The sequence below is a fragment of the Scyliorhinus torazame genome, chromosome 2 (assembly GCF_047496885.1).
Source record: "Scyliorhinus torazame isolate Kashiwa2021f chromosome 2, sScyTor2.1, whole genome shotgun sequence".
NCBI lineage: Eukaryota > Metazoa > Chordata > Chondrichthyes > Carcharhiniformes > Scyliorhinidae > Scyliorhinus > Scyliorhinus torazame.
Genome location: NC_092708.1, coordinates 193,828,221 through 193,850,981, shown reverse-complemented (window position 1 = coordinate 193,850,981; position 22,761 = coordinate 193,828,221). Strand labels below are relative to the sequence as shown.

Below are 22,761 nucleotides of genomic sequence, written 5' to 3'. Positions count from 1 at the left end.
AGCGCTCGTGCTTCTGAAACACACTGTTCTGGGTTCAAATCCCACTCCAGGCTTGAGCATGAAATTCAAGGGTTGCAGTCCAGTGCCACACTCTGGGTGCATTGCACTGACAAGAGGTGCCATCTTTTAGATGTGGTGTTAATGATATCATGCCCCAGGGCAGCACGGTAGCACAAGTGAATAGCACTGTGGTTTCACAGCGCCAGGTTCGATTCCCCGCTGGGTCACTGCCTGTGCGGAGTCTGCACGTTCTCTCTCTGTCTGCATGAGTTCCCTCTGGGTGCTCCGGTTTCCTCCCACAGTCCAAAGACGTGCAGGTTAGGTGGATTGGCCATGATAAATTGCCCTTAGTGACCCCAAAAAAAAGATATAATGCCCCATCCGCCTGTTCAGCCGGAAGTAAAGGATACCAAAGTATTAATTTGGAGAAGAGCGGAGGAGTTCTCCCTGGTGTCTGGGCCAAAATGTCCACTTCAGTCAACATCACAGAAAAGCAGATGACCTGCTTATTGTCACGTTGTTGTTTGTGGGGCGTTTTCCGAGCACAAATGAGCTGCCACGTTTCCTACACTTAGAACAGTGGCTGTACTCCCAAAAGTATTGGCTGGAAAGCGCTTTGAGATGCTGGGTATCTGTGAAAGGCACTATATATCTGCGTTTCATTTTGTTCTAACATCATTTGCCTTTTTCCCCCCCAAAAGAAAAAAGTCACCCAGACCCTTGTCTCTTTCTGCTGTGGTACGGCCAAGCTTAGTCATGTGCTGTTTCTTATACCACAAGTGATAGATTGGCAGAATGTTGATTCACAGCAATCAGCTGCTGCTCAAGTAGCAGTTGGTCCTTCCCAGTGTGATTGATTTGGATTTCTCCCTGGTGTGTTTAAGCACAATGTTGCCAGCATTACACCTATTTCCAGGAGAGATTAAATATTCAATTTTAGTTACCTCTATGAGTGAGAAACCAGTGCATTATTTCCTCTTTCATAATCTTATCATGGCATAAAAATGATAAAACCATGTGATCTTCCCTCCACTTTGATCACTTCAGTGATTCTTTTCCCATTATTTATCACTTGTTGTTTTATTGATTGCACAACAGGAAAAAGTTAAAATGCTGTAACTTTTCCTTTTCTGTATTAATTCTACAATTATAGTGCGTTATACGTTACTTTGAGGTATGATTTGCAGCTGTACTTTGTGCTGCCATTATGCATGTTTACGTTTACCCTCACAAATGTTTGTGTACCTTTGGAGTTCAATGGGCCCCATTGTAGTGAGCAGCAAGATGCCAGAGCAGCCTCTACATATCTGGAGGAACATTGTAATCATGAATCTTGCGTGCTGTTTATTTTCATATTATGCTTTGAGTTTTGGTGGAGCTCCCATTCACTTCACTCCTGTGGTTTGTGCTGATCAGTTGTTTCATAACCCACTTGCCACCTCCGCTTGCCAGTGGAATTCCTTGACATTGAAATGGAACTCAACTTCCTCGAGCCAAATATTGGCCAGCTTAAAGCCATTGCCCTTGGCCCCTCTCACAAACTCCACTTTCTTGCCTTTCTTTCTATCTAGCACCTCAGTCAGTCTCAAGCTGAAGAAGAATGTGAGCAATCTCTGTGGACTATTTATTCCCAAAGCTGATTTTCTATCTCTGTATCCTTTCACATTCATAACATTGGCTGGATCAACATCCACCTCAACTCGGTTACCTCAGAACTCTCATTCGTGCTTTTGCCAAGACTTTTAAAAAAAATTTCGAGTACCCAATTATTTTTCTTCCAATTACGGGCAATGTAGCCTCGCCTGCACCTCTTTGGGTTGTGGGGGTGAGACCCACGCGGACATGGGGAGAATGTGCAAACTCCACATGGACAGTAACCCAGGGCCGGGATCGAACCTGGGTCCTCGGTGCTATGAGGCAGCAATGCTAACCACTGTGCCACCGTGCTGTCCCTTTTTGCCAAGTCAACTACTATTTTCCTTGCAGCTACCCCAGTTTGTAAATACTCTGCAGGTCATATCTTACCCTGCTCACACATCAGCCCATCATCGCTGACTGATATTGGACAACTTAAAATTCTCGGACATAATTTTGTATCCTTTCATGGCCTCTCTACTCCCTTCCTTTAGCCGACAAACCCCAGTTAAACTATCCATTTCCCTGACTTTGGCCTGTTGTTCATCCCTCCATTCTTCACTTTTATAAAATGCATCTTTAATAAAGTTTTCAAGTTCGAACAATTATTGCATTATTACAAAAGAAAAAAAAGCCATAGGGCATCAATGTAGAACAGGAACAGCACACAACAGAAGTCATTGCAAGCACAGGATCAAAGAAAACCCGGTGAGTCGGGGACAATATACCCAATGTGTTCCCTCCAAGGAGACAAGATCCATCGGCACCAAAGCTGGATACAGTCAACAGCACAGAGCTGCATCATACCCATAGCTTCACGGAAAAATAACAGAGGAATAAAAAAAAACTTGAGAATCCCAAATCTAAGGGGTAATAACACTGATAGCCCAACCCAATCCAAATCCCTTCCAGGCCCAAAACAGAGCAAACAACCATCTTATAACTACAAGACTCCAAGGAGAAGACAGGGTATTACAGTCCAAGGAAGGCTCAAACCCAAAGTCCCCATAGAAAATTAAGGAAAGAGTAAGGAGCAAAGACCCGAGCTACCAAACCCCATTCACTGGGTCTCAGGTGCAAAGGAGGAACAGGCCACCGGCCATCAAGCAACAACACATCCCCTAAGAGAACATCAAGATAGCCATGAGGCCCAAGATTAAGAAGGGTATCATCAGATCCCAGCCAGAATGGGGGAACCCTGTCCCAGAGAAGAGAGGGCTGGACCTGGGGCGAGACCCAGCCCACCTCCCCTCAGCACCAGTGAACCCACTCCCACAACCAGGACTGCTCAGGAAAGAGGGGTTAGAGCTACCATAAGACAATTTATCGAAAAGATCCACTCCCATTAACCAGAGCACCAAGATCCGTCATCTCAGCATCACCATAAGTAGATCGGGAGAAAACCAAGTGTAAAGTGAGGGACACAATGGAAGCCACACTTCTGGGGTCTCTCGGAAGTAAGAGCAAGGATAAAGAGAAAGTGCAAGAACTATCAGACCTAATAGCTCAGAAATCAGGACTACACACCATCACACCCACATCATTCACTGATCTGTAAAAGCACTCCTACCCTGGGGGAGAGATGAAAAAAGGGTAACTCTTTGGCACAACGCTCAAGCCATCCCAAAGTCATTGCCCACCTGAGTGACAGACCCAGCCACACAGGGCCCTCGCTACAGGCACCCTGAGAGGGAGCGGACAGCAGGATATTGACCAGTGCGCCTGGCCTAGGCCAGCACCATTAGAGAAGGAAACCAATCCCAGGAACTTCCATGCAGTCCCAACCCTTAAACCCCACAGAGGTTGCACCAACCCAGTCCTAATCAGGACAAAGCATTCCACCCCGTGCCCAACAAGAAAGGACATATAAATTGGTCCTGGCCAATGGCGAAGCCCAGCATCGAGGAAGAAGTGCTGTCAATTCACCCACATTGTGGACGCCCTGGATTAATTTGGTCCTCTCTGCGACAGCCAGGGGCCCCCAACCACCCTACCAGGCCAAGCCAGTACCAGACCTAACACCACATTCACCCATATGGGAGAAGAGAAGACGACACCCCAGGGAGGGAACACCCAGCCAGATCACAGGAACTACCATCATATAAAGGATACTCAGGGCACCCTTGCCCTCAGTGAAGCTCCCAGTTCAACAAAAGCAGACAGGGGGAGACTCGTATCCGTCGAAAAGACTGACTCGACCCAAGGAAGAGCCAAATATAACCCAGTCCTCGTCAGAATATCATTCAGTTTGCCTGTCTGTACCTTAAAATAATAAAGCACGGATGCTCTGAATCCAAATTTGAGAAAAGTAAAGAAAAACAGAACAAAACTGGTTAGCTGGAACTGGGAGGATCTTCCCTGATCACAGTGAGGACAAACAAACCTACCAACTCCAACCCTCCACCCCTCACTTCGCTCCAGCTCCTCGCATCTTTCTTCTAAGTGGGCTGGGGATGGGGGAGGCGACACAAAGCACCCTTCCCTCTACCACAAGGATTGTCGGACACAAGAAAAGGCCTAAATACATTTTGAACAAAGACTGCACAGATCCCTCATTCAACATTCAGCTTAACATGATGTAAACTTGTTAATTCATGCTAATCAACGGTACAGGCCATCACACCCACGTAATTTACTTCCCTGTAAAAGGGAAAAAATTGACAACATCAAGCAGCCGACATGATCAACAGGGAGCAAAGTCCAGGATAATAACCAAGATGCAGAAATGCAAGGCAGTCCTCAAGATAAAAACAACTTCACTGACGCACGAAGAAAGCGAGAAACAAGGATGAGTGAGGCAGGATCAAGATCAATGCACAGTCTTCAGGATCTTTCAAGGATTTTAATAATCTAAGCATGAGACGCCATTACACTCACCAGACAGTCAACAGCCTGGGCTCTGGCTTGGGGGATGATTCGACTGGTTTGGCAACCCCAAACCCTCATGAGCGACATCCGAAACAGGACAACACAGTACCAGTGATCAGAAGACCACACCAGCCCTCGACCTCGAAGACTGGATTAGATGTGCCCCGTCAAATTTAATTTGCTCAGCCTCCAGATTGAGAGTCCTGAAACATGGCACCCAATTCTCAAACCCAACCTGGAACTTCTCCACTGCCTCACTCCAGGGACCAGGCTCAGCAGCACTTCACTCCTGTTCCCCTTCTCTCTCCCCCAACTCCATTAGGATGGATGTCAGGCCATGCAGCAGGAATTCGACCATAAGGAGGCGGACTCATACCAGAGATGGTGCTCAATGAAATGCACGAACCTCCTCGTGCACCTCCACTGCCTGCATAAAAACCTCCTGCAATTCTTGAAATTAGGCCTTGACAACCTATACCTCAGAGCTGAGATCTTCAGCCAGAACAGCATCTTCATTGGCAACCATTATCCGTCGATGCACACCACACCGTCCAGGTAGGAGTCTGCTCAAAAACAACTGCACCACTAAAGTCCGGGCTCCACCCCCACTCCTTCCAGCCACACGAACATGCGAGGATTTAAACATTCTAACTCTGCTCCATCATGCAGAAACATCGACCAACAATTCTCGGGACACAGTGTAAACTATCTAAACCAAGAATAGACCGAAAGGTAACATGCACAAGGATAAAAAGACATGAACTGAGCTGGAGCTCGTGAAAACTCAACCACTCCCGCACACTCTTCCTTTCAGCATTTTGAAGAGACTGTTCCCTCTAGCATAATAACCTGGTCCTCAAATAGTCCATATCCTCCCCGTATTTGTGTGGATCTCACCCCCACAAGCCAAAGATGTGCAAGGTAGGTGGATTGGCCACACTAAATTGGAACAAAAAGAATTGGGCACTTTAAAATAAAATTTTAAAATCCTTATCCAGCTCCTCTCTCCCTGGCACCTTACAATGCATCTGCAGGGTCTGCTATAATCAGCATCCAAGTTTATCATCTGCTGTATTCAGTGCTCACGAAATGCTCTCCTGCACATTAGCACTTTCAAATGCAGGTTGGGTAATTGCTATTCTGTTCCATCTGCAAGTACAGTACCGGGGTCCATACCGTTTTGATTTTCTGTTCCATTTGGCTCCTATACTGCTGCAATGCAATTGAACTTTGAGGAGCAGCATCTCATTTTTTGCACTAGGTACTTCGCAGCCTTCTGACCTTATCATTGATTTTCAGATCTTAGGTGGAGCTCCCTCTATTCCTCTACAGGTCTTTGGAAACTTTTATTGTGTAACCCATTAATTGTTTGCTCTCCCCAAATGCATTTCCTGATACTTGTCTGGATTGAATGCCATTGGCCACTTTCTGTCCACATGGCCGGTCCAGTGATATCTTCCTGCTGTCTGCAACTTTCTTCCTCCGTATAAGCACTCTGCAGTTCATTCATTAGATCTGTTATCACCTGCTATGCCTGACCAAATCTCTCTACCCTGGAGAAAGTTACCAGCTGCTGAAATATCTAGCTGGTGTCCCATTGTACAACCTGCTCACAAACATTTAGCTTTTTAAAAATGTTTTTGAGAGAACGACATGGTTGATGGGGCACTCATAGACCTTCATCTCCAGAGTATCAGGACCTGGCCAAAGGCACAGAGTGTTTATTATTCATTATTAGAAGTCCTTTAACTAAAATCATCATTCGATCCTTACTAACACGCAATACCACAGATGCTGCAAATGTCAAGTTAAAACAGAAGGTCATCGACCTGAAATGTTAACTCCTTTTCTCTCACCACAGATGCTGTCAGACCTGAATATTTCTGGAATTTTCTGTTTTTTTTAATTTTAGTGACCCTGATATATTTTTAAAAATAAATTTAGAGTACCCAATTTTTTTTCTCCAATTAAGGGGCAATTTAACGTGGCCAATCCACCTACCCTGCACATCTTTGGTTTGTGGGAGCGAAACCCACGCAAACACGGGGAGAATGTGCAAACTCCACACGGACAGTGACTCAGAGCCGGGATCGAACCTGGGACCTCGGCGCCGTGAGGCAGCAATACTCGCCACGGTGCCACCGTGCTGCCCGTGACCCTGATATATTGGTAGTCAAAATCATGGGGCGGGATTCTCTGTGGTCCCGCCCCCCGGCCAATGGGGTTTCTCATTGTGGGCAGCTCCACTCTGTCGGGAAATCCCCGTGCGTAGGTGCGCTGCCGGCGAAACGGAGAATCCCACCAGCAGAGAATCCAGCCCATGATTCTTATTGGTTTGCTTGGTTTAGGTTTCATCCTATCCTCATCTTACCCCAGTTAGTCCATTTGCAGTCTCACTATGAAACCTAACTAGTTCTTCCTTGAATCAGAAAGTACATTTGAACAATTCCGAATTCTACTGTTTTGGCAGAACTGCATCAAATTTCCTGTCCAGAAAGTACTGCTTTATCTATTGGTCATTGGCTTCCAGGATTTATTGAAGCCACCAGTGATGTAGCTACCCATGCAAGGTCCATGTGCACCGTGCAAACTGGTTAGTCATTATCTGCACCCTTGCATTGTGGAGACTGTCCTGGCCCATGCGTATCTATGTTTGTATGAGATACAAGAATTTGCAACAGGAGCAGATCACTCGGCCCTTCGAGCCTGTTCTATCATTCATTAAGATCATGGCTGATCTGATTGTAACCTCAACTCCACAGTCCCGCCTACCCCTGATGACCTGTCATCTGACTGCTCAATCAACCACATGGTTCTGAACCCTCAATTGGCAGGGATGTCACCCTGGAGCCAGCTTAACCCTCTGCTCACCTCTCTTCCCAAAGATGATGGTTACTAGTTGGTTGACAGTCACTGAGTGTGAAATTTGAGTCTTGACAGCGCAATTAACTGATAATTTATATATCTTGTTGGCAGAGTGTCATGAACAGGATGCATGTGATCAACATCCCCTATGCTCTGATGAAGGTGAATCCTCTTTCCTGGATACAGAAAGTTTATGCCTACAAAGGTAAGGTAATAGCAACGTTAGAAGGCGTGGAACAAGCAGAAGGTCACTCAGCCCATCATGTGCACTGCTGTCAGCTGTGTAGAATTTTGAACTTGCTTCTCTTCAGGTTTTTACACAGTAGCAGGCCACTCTTTGGCCCAATAGGGCTGTGCTTTGACTGAGCTTCATCCCACCTTGCCGATCAAGATGTCGTGTCTCCCCCAAAATAATGAACGTCTGAATCTGTACACAAATCTTTGAGTGATTCAGGGCAGGTTGAGAAGGCTGTGTTTTTTTAATACACAAAATCTTTGGCTTTATTGGCAAAAATACAAAAACAACGTAGTCATCCTAAACTTCTATAAAACACTGGTTAGGCCTGAGCTAGAGAATTGTGTCCCATTTTGGACACCACATTTTAGTGGGTACCAATTCCAATCAGGTCTTTCATCTCTCCCGCGGAGATTTGGGGTATTCTGAAGAAAGATATAGGAACTGGAGACACAAACCTTATTTTGTAAGCATATTTGGTACATGCTTATCACCAGAAAATTGAGCTTTTCTAAAGCTTTCTTGAGTAGGCCTTACATTAGGCGGCACAGTGGTTAGCACTACTGCCTCGCAGCGCAAGGGGCCTGGGTTCAATTCCGGCTTTGGTGACTGTATGTAGAGTTTGCACATTCTCAGTGTCTGCGTGGGTTTCCTCTGGGTGAAAATTGTATGGGGTTTTTTTCATCGTCTCCACACCCTCGCCCCATTTATCTCTTAACTTTCTCCCCTGTTGTGCTTTGCCAGTTATTTCTATGCCGCATAGTTTTGAGGCCATCCAGCGGGGCATATAGATTTAGTTTTAGACTGGATTGACGTATGTTCTGCCAAAGAATACACTTGGGGGTGAGAAGTGAACATGCACCTGAGTTGAACTGAGTTCTGCTTCACTCACTGAGATCAAGCGATGAGCACAATGTGAATATTTAAGCAGCAGCCACTCACTTTGCACCTGGCACCAGCAACACTTCAGTCCCCTAATAGGGCCCGGCAGATTTCTACTGTGATGAGTCCCAGAGGCATTTCATCTGCAACTTCATCAGAATTGAAATGCTGCAATATTGTGAAAGATTTGGCAAACCCTGTTTAATAGTATATTTTAAGTGTCCGTGTCCCAGTTATTACCTCCCATCAATGCCACTATTTGAGAAACCACAGCCTGCCAGGTTATGTAGTCTATAACACGTACTATTAATGCAGCATCTTCATTTGAAGAGCATAGAACAACATTCAGCCCATCGTGTCTGCACCGACCCATTTAAGCCCTCACTTCCACCCTATCCCCGTAACCCAATAGCCCCTCCCAACCTTTTTGGACACTTAAGGGCAATTTTAGCATGGCCAATCCACCTAACCTGCATGCCTTTGGACTGTGGGAGGAAACCTGAGCACCCAGAGGAAGCCCACGCAGACACGGGGAGAACATGCAGATTCCGCACAGTGACCCAGCGGGGAATCGAACCTGGGACCCTGGCACTGTGAAGCCACAGTGCTATCCACTTGTGCTACCGTGCTGCCCACTACATTTTGAAATTGTATGTTTGATTTTAAGACATCTTGAGCCTCTGAAGTGTAAAAGTAAATCCTGCTTTTTTGTTTTTCAGCTCACATTGCTGTGGTGAAATCTCGGGACATGCATTGGTCTCTCTTAGCTCAGCGGGACCAGAGGGACGTAAGTCTCAGCTCACTGCGAATGCTGATTGTAGCAGATGGTGCCAATCCATGTAAGTATGCAGTTTGCCTTGTCACCTCTGATTGTCACTACTCTCAACATCACAAGTTGGAGGCAGGGCCACTGAATATTTTTAAGGCAGAGGTTGGAAAGATTCTTGACTAAGGGGTTAGGCGGAATGTGAAACTGAGGTGGTAATCAGATCAGCCATATTATTGAATGATGCCGCAGGCTCTAGGGGCTGAATGGCCTACCCCTCCTAATCTGTATGTACAAGACTTTGTGATCATAACTAGCCCCTTCCAATTCGCGGGCGCCCGACACGGGCTCGGAGAATCCCGGCCCCTATTTCTGTCACTCCAGTTGGGTTTCCATACCAGCTACCAAACCTTTTGTTTACAAAGAGTTGAGTGGCATCCATTGTGACTGCATGGCTGCATAGTGGTTAGCGCTGCTGCCTTATAGCGGCAGGGACCCGGGTTCAATTCCGGCCTTGGGTGTCTGTCCTTGTGGAATTTGCACTTTCTCCCCGTGTCTGCATGGGTTTCCTCCCACAGTCCAAAGATGTGCAGGTTAAGAAGATTGGCCATGGTAAATTCTCCCTTAGTATTCAAATGTTAGGTGGAGTTACGGGTTTACGGGAGAATGGTCCTAGGTAGGATGTCCCTCGGAGCGTTGGTGAAGACTCGATGGACTGAATGGTCTCCTTCTGCACTGCAGGGATTCTAGGATTCTATGACTGGTGGATGTTCCCTCTTTGACCTCCATGAATCTCTATTCTGCCTTTGACATTGTCCATCGCATTCTCCTCCTTCAAAACCCCTCCTATATTGGGTCAGTGAGATTACTCACTGTCGGCTTCTCTTTCCGACCCCACTTCAAAGCACTTCAAAGCTCCCAAGCACTTCAAAGTTCAAAACTTCCCGTTCTTTTCTTCCTCGTCTGCCTGCTGCCCCTCTGTGATATCATCTGCTGAAATAGGAGCAATTTCCACATGTATGCTAATGACACCAAGCTCTATCTCTCTACTGCCTGTCACATCCCTCTGTTGCCTGTTGTCAAATTGCTTGTCAGGCATCCAGTCTGCACAAGCGTCCAGCTGAACATTGGAAGACAGGCCCCTGCCACAAACTCTGCACCTTCTACCACTAATTTCATCACTCTGCTTGGGCAGGCTGAGCCCCACTCTGTTCACAACCTCGACACGTGATGCAACCATAAGCTGAGCCCTCTCAGTCACAAACATCAGCTGCTTCCACCGAACTAACATGACAAAAAAACTGTTACTGCCAGCTGCAGAGCACCAACCAGTAAACCTGCACATCATTTAAGAATATTTGGGGAAGAGGATGTGAGCAATTTATTGATTCACCGTGTTTTTTATTCGTTCTTGGGTTGTGGGCGCCGCTGCCTGGGCCAGTATTTGTTGCCCATCCCTGATTGCCCTTGACCTGAGTGGCTTGCTAGGCCATTTCAGTGGGGGTGATTAAGACCGCATCATTGTGTAAATCTGGAGTTACATGTAGGCCAGACAGGGTAAAGCCAGCAGATTTCCTTCCCTGAAGGACATTAGTGAACCAGATGGGGTTTTATAACATACGACCATGGTTTCATGGTCAGCATTAGATTTTTCATTCCAAATTTTTTTTATTGAATTCAACATCTGCTGCAGTGTTCTGAGTTGAGCTATTACCAGCAAATGATTTGCAATAAATAGAAGCTGTAAAAAGCAGTTTGAGATGGATTCTGACAAATGTTGATCACCTTTGTCTACAGAGGCTGCTATGCCCAACAAATATTGGTGTACTGTGCAACAGAAACCTTACAAACACTACTAGCACACTCCTGGGGGATTCCTACAAATATTGGTGCAATTCAAGGGGAGCCTTCATTTCGCTTCTTGAAACGCTGCATGGCAGCAAAGTAAAAAAATATATATATTTTATATATATAAAAATATATATATATTTTTTGGAGACGGTATCACCAAATTACGAATAAATTCAGAAATTTTCAATGGTGCTAGTTATGGCACACGTTTGCCAGCCTTAGACAGAAATCCTTTGAGGATCTTTTAGAATCCACGGAGAGCATGTTTTTCACAAAACACATGCTTGGCATGCAGCCTACAAGCTAGTCTTACCCTCTGTTATAGTGTTATTATTATGCATCTTCTTATTTAAATCCATTGTTGATGTCATCAGTAAGCACTGCGACATCATTAGTCATTGTTACCTTTCTAAATTCGTGTTTAATTGTCGTTGGTTCGAATTCCATTCTGCTACTGTTATTTTGCTCTTTTTAAAATAAATTTAGAGTCCCCAATTCTTTTTTTTTCCAATTAAGGGCCAATTGGGGCCCTTGGGGAAACTGGGGCTGTTTAACACAGGGCTAAATCGCTGGCTTTGAAAGCAGACCCAGGCAGGCCAGCAGCACGGTTCAATTCCCGTACCAGCCTCCCCGAACAGGCGCCGGAATGTGGCGACTAGGGGCTTTTCACAGTAACTTCATTTGAAGCCGACTTGTGACAATAAGCGATTTTCATTTCATTCCATTTCATTTCGTATGACCAATCCACCTACGGTGCACATCTTTTTGGGTTGTGGGGGTGAGACTCACGCAGACACGGGGAGAATGTCCAAACTCCACACGGACGGTGACCCGGGGCTGGGATTGAACCCGGCTCCTCGACACCATGAGGCAACAGTGCTAACCACTGTGCCACCGTGCTGCCCCAAAGAAGGTTAACTTTAAGATTAGCGTGTTTACATTTTTGTGGTCAAGTTATCACACCCAATAAAGCAATACGTAGTTGAGGAAATATCAGGTTGGTGGCTGGCTTATGTGTGCCCTTGATTTTGCGACAAATGCTTCCTAACCACGCCTTCTCGGATGAGCCACAAGAAGGCATTCAGCACTTGCCAGCAGCAATCGACAGCTGAACAGAATACAGGTGAAATGGAAAAACTAGCTCTGAGAATGAAGAGCATTTTGCAAACTTGCACTGTAGCATTGACTGACTGTGACTGATGCTGGCACCTAGTGGCAATGAACTAAATTACAGAGAAGGAATAGGCCAGAAGTAAAAACTGAATTTAGTTCGACTCAACCTTCTGTTTCAATATCGTGATGCAGCACCAATTATTCTTGTTCATAGAAGTTGTGAGGGGAGGAAAGATTTGTGTGTATGTTTAAGTTGCTTTTCCAAATTTTTAATCTGTTGCATTAGTTCACATCTAAGAGAGATAGGCAGTTTGCTCCTAAGCCCCTACCAGAGCAATTTGTTACTGACTGCTAGATTATGCACTGACGTGGCTATGGATCTTGTTCCCTTGTGCTTACCCTCCCCCTTCTCGTGGTGAATTTTTAGGATGGCAGTCCCCACCATCCGGAGAGCAGCAACTCCAATGGTTTGCTGCCGTTTCACGGTCTAGCACGCGTTGATTGGCAGAAGGCGGCGCTTCGGTATTCAGTTGGGTGGAAGGACCCGCCTGGGAGACCTGCCAGCCAGTGTAATTAGCCAGCAGCTCTGCAGCCCCTCCAGATGTAGCGCTACAGTGGCCGTAGGAGGCACTGCGGCAACATGCCTGGAAACTATGTGCGGGGAGCCAGAGTGAAGGAATGTGGCAGGAGTCCTGGTCATTTTTGTTTCCCCTCCCCTCTGAGCAGATTTTCCCCCACCAATCTACAAATTGAAGCTGGTGTGGCAAAAAACCTTAAATGGGTATTGTGGTCATTTAAGTGCCATAACGTTGGCAAGGGCAGGCTTCCCCTTCGAGCCCCCACAAATCTCCGGATTTCACATTTTTCAAGATTTCTGGTCGGGTGGTTCAGGTCAAACTGGATCGGGTGAGGTCGAGGGTCACTCCGAGCATGGGGTTAGACCGGCAGTGTGCAAGTGGAGAAGGGGATAGCTAATGAGGTGGCACACTGAGCCAATGCAGTGTCAAGCCAAATTACCCAGATAAATGATTTTTAAAAATTCTACTCAATTAAAATTGATGCATGGCACAGTCTTACAAATATCCGGTTCTCAAACAACTCTGGTTTTTGGACAGTCTGATTTGAGACACTATTGTGAATTGAGCAGGCATCCTAATTAAATGATCAAGATTCTTTGATCAGGGGAAGGCACATGGCGCAGTGGTTAGCACAGCTGTCTACAGCGCTGGGGACCCGGGTTAGAATCCCGGCACTGTGTCACGGTCCATGTGGAGTTTGCACATTCTGCACGTGTCAAACAAAGAACAAAGAAATGTACAGCACAGGAACAGGCCCTTCGGCCCTCCAAGCCCGTGCCGACCATGCTGCCCGACTAAACTACAATCTTCTACACTTCCTGTGTCCGTATCCCTCTATTCCCATCCTATTCATGTATTTGTCAAGATGCCCCTTAAATGTCACTATCGTCCCTGCTTCCACCACCTCCTCCGGTAGCGAGTTCCAGGCACCCACTACCCTCTGCGTAAAAAACTTGCCTCGTACATCTACTCTAAACCTTGCCCCTCTCACCTTAAACCTATGCCCCCTAGTAATTGACCCCTCTACCCTGGGGAAAGGCCTCTGACTATCCACTCTGTCTATGCCCCTCATAATTTTGTATACCTCTATCAGGTCTCCCCTCAACCTCCTTCGTTCCAGTGAGAACAAACCGAGTTTATTCAACCGCTCCTCATAGCTAATGCCCTCCATACCAGGCAACATTCTGGTAAATCTCTTCTGCACCCTCTCTAAAGCCTCCACATCCTTCTGGTAGTGTGGCGACCAGAATTGAACACTATACTCCAAGTGTGGCCTAACTAAGGTTCTATACAGCTGCAACATGACTTGCCAATTCTTATACTCAATGCCCCGGCCAATGAAGGCAAGCATGCCGTATGCCTTCTTGACTGCCTTCTCCACCTGTGTTGTCCCTTTCAATGACCTGTGGACCTGTACTCCTAGATCTCTTTGACTTTCAATACTCTTGAGGGTTCTACCGTGTCTGCGTGGGTTTCACCCCCACAACCCAAAGATGTGCAGTTTAGGTGGATTGGCCACGCTAAATCGCCCCTTAATTGGGGAAAAAAATAAAATAATTGTGTACTCTATATTTATATTAAAAAAAGATTCCTTGATCAAATGCTGGCCAAATGGTGAGCTATTGTTTGCTGAACTCTAATGCGTTTCCTCACCAAAATAAAAGGTTTCCTGACCAAACATCTTGTTTTGTTGCAGGGTCAATATCATCTTGTGATGCATTTGTGAACGTTTTTCAGTCTCGTGGTTTACGCCCTGAGGTGATCTGTCCCTGTGCCAGCTCATCAGAAGCTCTGACCGTGGCTATTCGTAGGTACTAAACGCTCTTTGTGTAGTGAGAATCCAAGAGTTTCACTGCTTCTTCCATGTCCGTGATGTTTCTAAAATACATTGCAAATAAATATATTTTATATGTTCTCTCGTCTGCAAATCTATGAAGTATAACGAGCAACAGCATTCTGGTCCGTGATTTCTCCTGGATTATTCATAGACACTGCAGTCAGATTTGGAGGTTCTATTTTGACCTGCAAAGATCTGGGTGTAGAGGAATGATCAGAGGCAATTTTTTAATTTGATTGGCTGCTGTCTCAAACCCAGGAGTATGGGAGCTGGGGAAGAACAAATCCGTGTTGGCATGAGCCCTTGCTTATCCCTGTAAACAGCTGAATAGTCACGGAGTTCAAATTGCCTGCTGATTGCTTGGCTAGGATGCAGTAATTATCTTTTTTTTTTTTTTTAATTTTTTTTAGAGTAGCCAATTCATTTTTTCCAATTAAGGGGCAATTTAGCATGGTCAATCCACCTACCCTGCACATCTTTGGGTTGTGGGGGTGAGACCCACGCAAAGATGGGGAGAATGTGCAAACTCCACACGGCTGACCCAGAGCCGGGATCGAACCTGGGACCTCGTGAGGCAGCAATGCTAACCACTGCGCCACCGTGCTGCCCCGTAATTATCATTTAAATCTGATGTATTCAAAGGACTAGCGATCACTAATGCTGTGAAACGGACTTCTGGTGGCGGCCATAGTGTGAGTGTTTGCACATTTGGCAGTTCCCGCTCGAGGCGGTCTTTTTGGTCCTTTTCCCCAATTGTCTGGCGGATGTTTTGAAGGGAAAGGATGCAGGAGTGGCGGCGAACGTTTTTACTCTACCGGTGAATTGGTTCGTGGACCAGAAGTGGATTTAGAAGAAAGGAGCTGCAAGAGTTAGAAACTCTTCATGTGACAGAGGGAAAGATGGTGGAGAGTAAGGGGTCGGCCCTACCAGCCCAATGGTCGAAGGAGCAGCTGGTTCACTTTCTGAATGAAATGTTCAGCCAACAGAGGAGGGAGTCTCAGGAAGACCTGGCGAAGGTGGTAGACCCGCTGAGAGCGGGCATCGGCCGTGTGGAGCTGAGTCTGGAGATCCAGAGCCAGGAGATCCAGAAGGTGGAGGAGGCGGTGGGGGGGCACGAGGAGCAGCTTACCTCGTTGGCGGCTGAAATTGGGATGTTCATGGGATACCCAGGAGGAGAAAGTGGAGGACCTGGAGAACTAGAGGCAGAATTTGAGGATTGTGGGTAAGCCAGAGGGCATTGAAGGAGTGGATGCAGGCTCTTATGTAGCCAAATTGCTGGAGAAGCTGGTGGGGGAGGGGCATTAGTCAGGCCCCTGAAGGTTGATCGGGCACACAGGGCGCTGATGAGGAAGCTGCAAGCTAAGGGGCCTCCAATGGCGATGGTGCTGAGGTTACATCTATCCTGGATAAGGAGAAGACCTTGAGGCCGGCCAGGCAGGCGAGGAGATGTACCTGGGAGGGTAATGAGCTCTGAGTATACCAGGACCTGGGTGTGGAACTGGCCAAGAGGAGAGTAGGTATCAACCGAGTCATGGCTGTCCTCTTTAAGAGAGGGGTGAAATTCGGGATGTTGTACCCTGGAGCAGAGGGTCTTGCTATATGCGGACGATTTATTGCTCTGTATAATCAAACACGTTGGAAGGTATTGGGGGAATCATGGGCATTTTAATGGAATTCGGCCGGTTCTCTGAGTATAAGTTAAACATGGGAAAGAGTGAGGTCTTTCCGATCCAGGCGAGGGGGCAGGAGAGGAGGCTGGGTGAATTGCTGTTTAAGCTAGTGAGGGCGAGTTTCAAGTATCTGAGCATTCAGGTGGCGTGGGGATGGGAGCAGCTATAATTGAATTTGGCAGGGCTGGTGGGGCAGTTGAAGGGGGATTTTAAAAGGTAGGACGTACTCCCTCTGTCGTTGGCGGGGTGAGTGCAGTCCATGAAGATGACTGTTCTGAAACCTTCCGATCTTTATTGCAAAGGCTTTTTTAAAGATCATTAATGCATTGATCTTGGGGTTGTGCGGACGGTAAAGCCCCATGAGTGAAGAAGGTGCTGCTGGAGCGGGGACTTTGGGGGGGTGGGTGGGGGTGTGGACTGGCCTTGCTGAATTTGATGCACTACTACTGGGCAGCAAATTTAGCCATGGACAGGAAGTGGGTAGTGGGGTAGGGGTCGGTGTGGGAGCGGATGGAGGCAGCCTCTTGCAAGGACACTAGCTTAGGGACACTGTTGACGGCAACTCTGCCGTTCTCGCTGGCCAGATACTTCAGAAGTCCGATGGTGGTGGCGGCCTTGAGGATGTGGGGACAGTGGCGGTAGCACCTGAGGTTGAAGGGTGCCGCGGTTTGGGCACTGATTTGCAGGAATCACAGTTTCGCTCCCGGGGGCTAGACCCGGTGTTCCGGGTGTGGTGGTGGGCAAGGATTGAGCGGTTTGGAGACCTATTCGTGGGGCGAAGTGTTTCGAGCTTGGAAGGATTGGTAGAGGAGTATGAGATGCCCAGCGGGGTGGGTTCCGGCACTTACAGGTGCGAGACTATGCGAGGAAGCAGATGCCGTCCTTTCCTGACCTGCCGCCCCCGGGGCTACAGGACAAGGTGATGTTGAATACAGAGGTTGGCGAGGGAAGGGTGTTGAAGATCTATAAGTAATTGATGGACTGTAAGGGCGCCCCGATAGGAGACATTAAGCGGAAGTAGGAGGAAGAGTTGGTTGGGGGAGATGAAGGTGGGACTGTGGGAGGAGGCTCTGAGAAGGCTGAATGCATCCTCTTTGTGTGCTAGGCTTGGCTCATTCAATTTAAAGTAGTCCACAGGGCGCATATGACGGTGGCCAGAATGAGCAGGTTTTTTGAGGGGGTGGAGGATAGGTGTGGGTGGTGCGCGGGGAGGCTCGCAAACCATGTCCACATGTTTTGGGACTGCCCGAAGCCGGAGGGATCCTGGCGGGGGTTTGCTGACGTGATGTCCGAGGTACTGAGGGTGAGGGTTATCCCGAATCCAGAGTGGCAATGTTTGGAGTGTTGGAAGTCCTACGAGTCCAGGGTGCGAGAGAGGCTAACGCTTTGGCCTTTCCCTCCCTGGTAGCCTGGAGACGGATCCTGTTGGAATGGAGGGACTCGGGGCCACCGGAACCGGGGGTAAGGGTGAGCGACCTCGAGGAATTCTTTAGTCTGGAAAAAAATCAAGCTCGCCTTGAGAGGGACTGTGAAGGGGTTTGCCTGGAGATGAAAACCGTTTATCGACTTCAAGGATAGTTAAGAAATCAGCAGGGAGAGGGGGGTTTCTGGGGATTAAAAAAAGAGACTGGGTAGGTGGAGTGTAACGGCAGGGAGGTGGGGCGGTGGAGTGTTAGTTATTTATTTGTTATGTGAATTCTTGTTTGTTCTCTTTATGGCTGTGGTTGTGTTTGATGTATATATATATAATATATATATTATATATATAAATGCTTTAAAAAAAACAACTAATGCTGTGAAACTACCATGTGACTTGGGGAGAATCTGCCAACTCTAATGGTTCTCTTTCTTTTCAGACCTGGCGACTTAGGAGGACCTTTTACAGGGAAAATGGTGCTATCCATGAATGGTTTAAGCTATGGAGTAATACGAATGGACACGGAAGAAAAGCTCTCTGTTCTAACTGTCCAAGATGTGGGTGCGGTTATGCCTGGAGGTATATGTCCCTCTGTTAAGTGTGTTTATTAATATTGATTATTCTTCCTCCAGGGGAAGGACAGCTTTTTGCCATCTAGTTTGGTTCTCATCTCAGTAAGCCAGTCAAATATCAGATCCAGCGCTAAAGACTGTTGCCAGCTCCGGCTCGATATCCAGCACACACTACTTGATCATTCTCTTACTCTCCCAAACATTGCTCCACCCTCCTGGATGTCATCCCCTGGCCCCTTTCCCTCTTGATTGATTCCTCCCCACGTCAACTTCCCCAGGCCAACACAATTCATGTTGACTGCCTGAAATTGAAATCCACTTTGTTAATACCTGTTCTGGAGCAGGCGGTTGTTCCCTGCTTCCACCTTGCATCGGCAAACTGCACAGCCCAATTCCTAGATCATAGAATTGACTGACATATTGTCAGCAACAACAACAAAAATTAAACTATAAGGTAACGTGAAATACATTAACAGACCTTTCTGGGGTGTCACAGTTAACAATAGCAAAAACATTTCACCAGATAAAAGAGGCGCCTGTGGAATTGACCACTATTTTGTTAGCTTCTCACCCTTTGTACATCTCTTTCCACCTTTATGGTGCTACTTTACATCTACTTCATCAACTAAGCTGTTGGCCATCTCCCCTAATACTCCTTCATGTCACATACCATCAAATTTTGTTCAACATCTCTACGAGGCATCTTGGTAAATCTTTACTTCATTAAAGGCATTGTATAAATTCAGGTCATTGTTGATGTTTCTGACGACTGGTACCCTTTCTCCCTGTGTGTCTTGTCCTTTCAGCATTGGTGTGTATTGTAAAGTTTGAAGGTTCCCCACAGCTCTGCAAGACAGATGAGATCGGTGAGATTTGCGTGAGTTCACGTGCGTCCGGGACATCGTACTATGGGCTTCCGGGAATGACAAAGACTGTATTTGAGGTATTTGAAATCCACTTATTTTGCTGAAAGTACATGCTAATTCTTCTCGTTCATTCATTGTCCAAATCAAAATTGGAATTTTCCCCATCCACTGGGACAGAGCATAACTGTCTTAAAATTTTTGAACTCACATTTAGGTTTTCTTTTCCCTTCCCCTCATCTACACCTCACAGCAGCTGGACCTTACGATATTTTTTTAGTGTGTGCAAACGATTGACCTAATTGCTGTTCCATTGGTGAAAAATGTTTAGCTAACTACTGCCGAATTCTTGCATTGTTCCTTTCAGCGTGAGCTAAATGTTTTAGACTGATTTACAGTTTTAACATGATTCTTTGTTAGATTTTTAAGACTTAGTTTATTACCAGGTAATTTCCACCTTTTGGCCTTTGAACTTGATTTTTCTGTACTTTTATTTTTTGATATTCACTGTAACAAAAATGAAGCCACCAGCATGTTTGATAGCATGTATTGTGCTCCTTTACCTTGGTTCGTATTTAATCTTAGGAGTGCAGATAAGTGTTGCTTTATTTTTATCTGACATCTCGATAACTGAGTGCTCGTCAGATAGATCGCGGCTGATTTCATAGACGTCGGTTTGCATCAGTTAGTTCTTGTGCAACAAAAGGTGATTTTCATGTCTGTTAATTGCAGAATCATAGCATTATACTATCCAACAGAATCCATAAGATACAGGAACAGAATTAGGCTCTTCGGCCCATCAAGTCTGCTCCACCATTCAATCATGGCTGATATGTTTCTCATCTTGCCGTCTCTCCATAACCCTGATCCCCCTATTAATCAAGAACCTATCTATCTCTGTCTTAAAGACACTCAATGATTTGGACTAGACAGCCTTCTGCGGCAATGAGTTCCACAGATTCACCACCCTCTGGCTGAAGAAATTCCTCCTTATCTCTGTTTTAAAAAATCACCTCTTCAGTCTGACGCTGTGCCCTGGGGTTTAATTTCTCCTACTAGTGAAAACATCCTCACCACGTTCACTCTATCTAGGCTTCTCAGTATTTTGTAAGTTTCAATAAGATTCCCCTCAATAAACCCCCTTCGAGTATAGACCTTGAGTCCTCAACTGCTCCTAAAACAATGTATTTCATTCCGGGGATCATTTTTGTGAACCTCGTCTGGACCCTCCCCACGGCCAACACATCCTTCCTTAGATACAGGGCCCTAATATTCCAAATGGGGTCTGACCAGAGCCTTATGCAGCCTCAGTAGTACATCTCTGTTCTTACATTCTAGCCTTTGCGACATGAATGCTAATAACTGTTTGGATATGTTAATTTGCCGAGTGATTGGAACAGATTAATTAGTTTCTGCAAAAAGGATTTAGGCATCCAATTCATGCAAAATAACATCTTGGCCACCTTATGTAGTCATGCAAAATCCCTAGTTCTAGAAATTTAGAGCTAAATTTTGGCTCTATTACAAGTGTAATGAGCTCAGAGTTTTAGATATATTAGATTATAAACATTTGGCAATTTAAGGGTTAACTGCCTGGGTTAGTATGTGCAATAGTCACCTTTTTAAAAGAATCTTGTTTTATAAGACCAGAAAGCTTTTAGGAGCCAGAGGTAAAATTGACCAGTGTAAAAGGCTTAGGCTAATGCTCTCTTGCTTGACTGGGGGGATTCACGGGGAGTTAATGTTTTTTCAGCCTGGGGAGTTGGTTTGTTTTCAGCTTGGAGAAATTATGTAATTGCTGGGTGGAGCTACGGTATTTCGAGAAAGGTTTAGAGTCGACGTCTGATCTGGCTACCCTTCAGAATACAAGTAAAGTCTTTTGCTCCCACAGTAGGATAGTTGAAAAAAAATAATTGTATTAAAAGCAGTGCAGACTTGTCTGAGGATAAGGGGGAAGCTGAAACAAACCAGTTGAAACAACCTTTTGAAGACATCCAGCCAGAATCTGCAGGGGTTCTAACAGGAGCCAAATCTGTTCTGGAAAGCAAGTATTACTTTCCAGTCCCATTAGGATGTGGAAGGGATTGAGAGCTGTAAGTTATTTTTCTTTCTTATTGTGTAGTTGGGAATAGAGATAGTAATCAAGGATATTGTATTGAGTAGTATTGTTTAAGGGGTAAATGTAAGCTCTTTCTGGGTGTGATGTTAAAGAGTTTAATATTGTCTAATAATAAATTCTTGTTTTAAAATAGCAAATCCCTATTTCTTCGTGCAATCACTTCAAGAGAGAAGTATTCTTTCCACACAGTCTTACAAAATAAACTCAAATATTGGGGTTTTGGTCCAGTATCCTAGTCCCTGTTGAGGTCTGGCCTGAGATCGTAATAGCAAGCAGAGATAAAGTGTGGTTGAACAACTCGGTTGCAACCTATAGCCCTCCATAAAGAAAAGGAACAAAGCTTTAAAGGTCTGTTTAATGTCATGATTGCACAAGAGAAGTATTGTTACTATTAATGGTTTGTTTGTGCAGAAATTTCATTTATCTGCTTAGCGTTCAGTAATTGTGTCTAGAGGTTTATGGCCAAAGCAGCAATCTGGTTTTTATTTTTCCTTGTCCCGCAGTTGAAAAGATTCTGGGCGGGATTCTCCGTAATCGGCACAATGTCCACCGACCGGCGCCACAAACGGCGCGAATCAGTCCGGCATCGCGCCGCCCCAAAGGTGCGGAATTCTCCACATCTTGAGGGGCCGAGCCCTTACCTTGAGGGGCTAGGCCTGTGCCGGACTGATTTCCGCCCCGCCAGCTGGCGGGAACGGCCTTTGGTGCCCCGCCAGTCGGCGTGGAAATGACTTTGCCGGGCGGCGCATGCGCGGGAGCGTCAGCGGCCGCTCAAGGCATCCCCGCGCATGCGCAGTGGAGGGGGTCTCTTCCGCCTCCGCCATAGTGGAGACCATGGCGAGGGTGGAAGGAAAAGAGCGCCCCCGCGGCACAGGCCCGCCCGCGGATCGGTGGGCCCCAATCGCGGGCCAGGCCACCATGGGGGCACCCCCCGGGGCCAGATCGCCCCGCGCCCCCCCCCCCCCCCCCCAGGACCCCGGAGCCCGCCATCACCACCGTGTCCCGCCGTCCCAAAGGTGGTTCAATCCACGCCGTCTGGCGTGGTTTGACAGCGGCGGGACTTCGGCCCATCGCGGACCGGAGAATCGCCGGGGGATTCCCGCCGACCAACGCGCCGTGATTCCCGCCCCCGTCGAATATCCGGTGGCAGAGAATTTGCGACACAGCGGGGGCGGGATTCACGCCGGCCCCTGGCGATTCTCTGACCCGGTGGGGGGTCGGAGAATCGCACCCCCTGTCTTTGGCACATGATATATTCTACTATAAACTGGAACAAAGTGACAGGTTCTCTGTTCGATGTCAGTGTTTTGATGTGTTTACCTGTAGAATGAAGGTAGAAGGCACATATTTTGATTTATCGGGATCTTGGGGACTGGCCAGTGCTGCTGAGCTTCAGGAACTATCTACCATTTAAAAAAATATGTTACATCTTGGTTAATGCCAACCCTTCAATGCAAGATTTGCCCTGTTTGCTTTGAAGAACTCCAAAA

General features: G+C 46.6%; 1 protein-coding gene across 5 annotated transcripts in view; it reads left to right on the top strand.

The window, feature by feature from the left end:
- The window catches only part of LOC140394759 (disco-interacting protein 2 homolog A-like), a 372,914-nt gene that overhangs the window by 281,384 nt on the left and 68,769 nt on the right, over nucleotides 1–22,761 (top strand). For all 5 annotated transcript variants that reach the window (XM_072481988.1, XM_072481977.1, XM_072481975.1 and 2 more), the window contains 5 exons: nucleotides 7,480–7,573; nucleotides 9,205–9,324; nucleotides 14,490–14,604; nucleotides 18,157–18,296; nucleotides 19,096–19,232. In XM_072481988.1, coding sequence (XP_072338089.1) covers nucleotides 7,480–7,573; nucleotides 9,205–9,324; nucleotides 14,490–14,604; nucleotides 18,157–18,296; nucleotides 19,096–19,232 — 606 coding nt within the window. The remainder of the gene's footprint in view (nucleotides 1–7,479; nucleotides 7,574–9,204; nucleotides 9,325–14,489; nucleotides 14,605–18,156; nucleotides 18,297–19,095; nucleotides 19,233–22,761) is intronic.